At 39.3% G+C, this 4,596-nt stretch overlaps 1 protein-coding gene across 2 annotated transcripts in view; it reads left to right on the top strand.

The window, feature by feature from the left end:
• Positions 1-415: 415 nt before the first annotated feature.
• Positions 416-4,596, top strand: part of esrrgb (estrogen-related receptor gamma b) — a 35,773-nt gene continuing 31,592 nt past the window's right edge. The window contains exon 1 of one of the 2 annotated variants that reach the window (XM_020617306.1): positions 416-922. In XM_020617306.1, coding sequence (XP_020472962.1) covers positions 873-922 — 50 coding nt within the window. In that variant the 5' untranslated portion in view covers positions 416-872. Of the gene's footprint in view, positions 927-4,596 lie in introns of both variants that reach the window. The other variant, XM_020617307.1, reaches the window with a different exon arrangement.

Raw genomic sequence — 4,596 nt, 5'->3', positions numbered from 1 at the left:
ACTGAGCCCCTTAAAGCACAGTAAACAAACCTGTTTAAATCACACTTAGTGAACGTGCTGCTACTTCCGTTGCTTGCCAGTTATTACTGACCTCTTCAGTTTAGTTCTGCAGTTGTAAACACAAACTGTGACCCCAGTGATACTCTGTGCATCCACCCATCCCTCCACCCATCCATCCAGGGGGTCTGCCTGTGTCTCTGTGCTTTGCAGCGCTCCCTTGTGAATGACTGGACACTGACTGGTCATCCATTAGCCCGTCCCATCTCAATTATCTTTCATCCCCATTGGCTGTTCTCTGGACAGCCTTTCTGAAACTGGCCAATAGCAGCTGTTCCATATGCTCCAACCCACGCCCTGCTGCTCTTAAAGAGCCCCGATATGTTCAATGGAGACTCAGTCCCCTCACTGACTTCCTCAGCCTGAGTGCGCTCTCACCACTGCTGCTCTCCATCCATCTGTCTCTTATCTTTATTCTCTCTTCCTCTATCCATCACTCCCCTGATCTTTGTCATTTCTCCTCTTTTCTCCTTTCCTGTTTCCTCTCTTCATCTCTGCCTCTTTTTTCCTCTCTCCTTATTCTGTGCCATCACTAAATCCACTCTTTGTCTCTCCAAACGTAATCCTGAGCTTGAGTGTGCAGCACCTGTGCAGACTGGAGTTTGTCGGGCTGAGACACAAGGGTTTTTTTTTTTATTATTATTTTTTTCTGTTTATGTGTTGAATAGAGGAGGGAGGGGAGACAACACCCAGGAACACCTGACCAACATTTCAGCAAGATATGAGGCGGCTTAGGAACTGATCTCCTCCTCCAGCATTTCTCCAGCTGTTTATCTTTTTTTTATTGCAACACCTGGAATGCTTATCGTGGAGTGATGGATGTTTCCGAACTGTGCATCCCCGATCCCCTCTGCTACCACAACCAGTAGGTGCATCTCTTTTTCCCTTCTCTTTATTTTTCATCTTTACTTTAGTTCCTTCTTTAGGTGACAGAATTTCATTTACTTTTTACCCTCTATTTTTATGAAATAAGCAAAGCACAAAACAGGAGGACAATCTGTCTTTAAGTGGTTGGTGAAAAGAATCTCATGTGTAAAGTGAACAATTTCAAAAGACAAGGAGTTCCTCGCATTATCTCAGCTCCACCTCCCCACGTACGGGACAGCAGAGCTCAGTTATGTTAGTGAGGCTGCGGTAGCGTAGCCTGCAGGGAGTCCAGCCCGGAGCGCTGCCCCACAGCTGCTGAGCTCTGCATCAGGATTTGGGGTTTAACCTCAGCCACAGGGGAAGAGCCAGAGGCAGATTAATGCGGATGATATCCAGACGACGATCTTCTGGCAGCAGCTTCTGTGCTGCGCTGTCCCGGGAAAAGAAAACTGTTACGATAGCGTCGCCTGGTGTGTGTGTGAGAGTGTGTGTTGTTGAGAGAGATGAGTGTGATTAAGGAGGTTGATAAATGTCTGGCAGTGTTTCCTTAAACCTTTATTTGCTTTGAAGTGATTTGTGAGTTTGGGCTTTGCTTAGTTTTGCTGCTGACCATTAAATCGTGCTAAAATTCAACTGACAAAGAGATACGATCATCTCCACAGTGGCCAAAATGCAAGTAAGTTTAGTTAAAGATTGAAATACTGCTCATATTATTATTGTGTATTTAGTTCAAGCAGGGATTCTTTTATAGGCAATGAAAAGTCAAAGAAACTCTCAGACTGGTCCTTAGTGTTTCGTTGCTACGCTCCTTGCATGCCTGGAAAGACGCTCTCCTTTCAGACAAACACGACTGTACCAGGAGACCCTTCATTAGGTTCCTCATAATGCTAAACTGTAGATGAGCCTGGAAAGGTTTTACCTGCTTAGCACTGTGTTTAGGAATATTTGAAACTGCAAAAGACTTTCTAAAAATAAAAAAGGAGACATTTCTGTGATTTTAAACAAGTTAATTTAGTTGAGTATACAACTGCACTGGAGTTATCACTCCTGATACATGCAATCAGAAAAAAGCTCATGAAAGTGAAATGAAATCATGCTTTGATTTACTTCAGACACAACTGAGCAACTGCATATACAAAATTAACATAATCTACAGTATTAGCAGCAGTTATTTCAAAGCTATTATAGACTTTCTGCACTTTTCAGAATTGTCATAATATAATAAAAATGTACATATTGTTTATTTGTTTTTGTTTTTTTTTGCTACCATACACATTTGCACAGATGTAACAAATGGAGGGTAAAGCTGACACTGTGCAATACACACATTATATGGGTGCACATAAATCTAATTTAATTACTGCCCAAATTTCTCTGTGAATAGATAGAAATTTCTCTACAAGTGTAATGTTTCATCACAAGTGATTAGAGAATGTCATTTACTTTTATGTGAGCTATCAAAACAACTGACCTAGGTCTCATTTCTTTTTAATGTGTTTAAAGTTATCAAGTTTCATATATTGTCTGTTAAGGCGTTGACATTCAATATTGCGATTGCTGTGCAGGTTGCAGATGGAAAAAACCTACAACCCTGAGCTCTTCTTTTTTGCACAGTCATCAGTTTCCACAATCTCTGAAACTGCATTTAATACACAACTATCCAATGAAAACTGTGACCTTAAATTATTATTTGTATTACATGTTTAAAAGAATTTTAAGATAAATTTAAAGGATAAAAAAGATAAAGGAAACACTATGATGCTCTTAACCAGTACTGACCCTCAGCCAGATTTGTGTGTGTGTGTGTGTGTGTGTGTGTGTGTGTGTGTGTGTGTGTGTGTGTGTGTGTGTGTGTGTGTGTGTGTTTGCAGCACTGTATGTTTGTGTACATCTGCATGTATACCCTACATATATGCATCCAAAATAGGCACGTGTTCAGGCAAGTCTCTAGCTGGTTAGGTACTTGTATACATCTATACATACAGTACATGTATATGGCAGTGTGTTGCCTTGCAAACAGTGCGTAAATGTAAATGTTTTAAAGCTTTCAGACTGTCTCCTTCGTTACTCCAGGACTGCTGGGTCACACTTGATAGGCCAGCACTTTTTATGACACACTAACACTGGTGTTGTCTAAAAGAAAAACCCCACAAGCACACAAACAAATGCGGACTTTCTACAAACTCACCCATCTACATATATCTTGTCATCATAAGTGAGCTTTTCCTCAGATTAATTTAATTTATGCTGGTTATATTTTATTTGTGGAGAGCACAACATGGCTTTAAGCTTTAAACCACAATGTGACAGACAGTAAATGATTCAAAAAAGTGTCTTGAAGTATTTTAAACATAGTGTCAGACAGCTGACAAAGTAGTTGTACTTGCATGCTGTAAATATGTGCTTTTGGTGTCACCTACTGTAAATCTGCATTTAGTTTGGGAGTCTAGGGAACGCCGTTAAAACCCCTTGAGGACTTTTGGATCAGTGACCACCCTAGTGGCCCAAGGAGAAAGGTCTCTCTCACACCACACCTCTTCTTTTAGCTTGCCAATCATTTCACATGATAGCTAGGAATAATTCATAGATATGCACATATACCTGTAACTATGTAGTAATGATTATTTATACTTTAAAGTTGATGCTTTTTAAGGAGAATATTAAATGACTCACAGTTCAGACATTTTGATGCTACAGTGCTTTCTCTGTGCAAAAATGGAAAGCGAATGTTGCAACTGTATATACTGTATGTTTAAATACTACGTTATGATAAAATATTTTAACTGCTGTCTTTCTTGAACCAAAAATGTCTAAAACTTTCATTGGTATATAATTAAAAGGTGTGGATTAAATAATAAGTCTATTAAACTGTGTAATTCACTCAGAAAATCTGCACTGTTCACTTTTCAGTCAGCTGACACCATTTGAATGTTCTGCAGAGACAAAAATTAACCTGTGTTTTCTACTTGTATGTATATATTTGGCATTCTTTCATGGTCAACACTCCTTTTCTTAGACACATAGTAGAATGTTTCTGTATGAAAAACAGATTTTCCTATTTTTTTATCTTTAATTGGTACAGTATTAAAACTATCAGCCACCTGTTATCGCTATGATTAGCCGTGGTTTCATTGTAATTAGCCATGACACTGAAAACTGCGTCACTGTAAAGTTTAAGCATTGGTTTGTTCCAGTAAGTCACATCCATTTTTCTCTCAGTCCACCTGCTGGCCTCACAGTTGCCCTTCACCAGCAAACAAACACAAATGCAAAAAAGGTCAAACACGCACATACACGCATGAAAAGACACACACATATGTGTGCTCACGGATGAGACCAAAGAATCACACACTGACCTGGGATCTAATTTTAGCAGTGCCGTATCATGGAAACACCTGACTGTGTCTGTAAAAAGAAACACATCATCTTATTATGCGTCGCATCCGCATGTATCATACAAGTGGTCACGCTGTATCTGAGGGGCGTCGTCATTAATCAGTGTCATTAATACTGTTGTTAATATCTCAAAAAGTAAAATGATAAAAACATCATGGTCCAATGATTTGTCTTTCCAAAAGTCATGACTACAGAAATACACTTCCCAGTTGATTTTTATCATAATACAAACCTTTATTTTTATCTCTTTTTCTGGACAAGAATGCCACATAATGA

This window comes from Monopterus albus, unplaced genomic scaffold (genome assembly GCF_001952655.1).
Source record: "Monopterus albus unplaced genomic scaffold, M_albus_1.0 scaffold188.1, whole genome shotgun sequence".
NCBI classification, from domain to species: domain Eukaryota; kingdom Metazoa; phylum Chordata; class Actinopteri; order Synbranchiformes; family Synbranchidae; genus Monopterus; species Monopterus albus.
The sequence above is the reverse complement of the archived record's forward strand: the minus strand, read 5'-3'. Positions and strand labels throughout refer to the sequence as shown.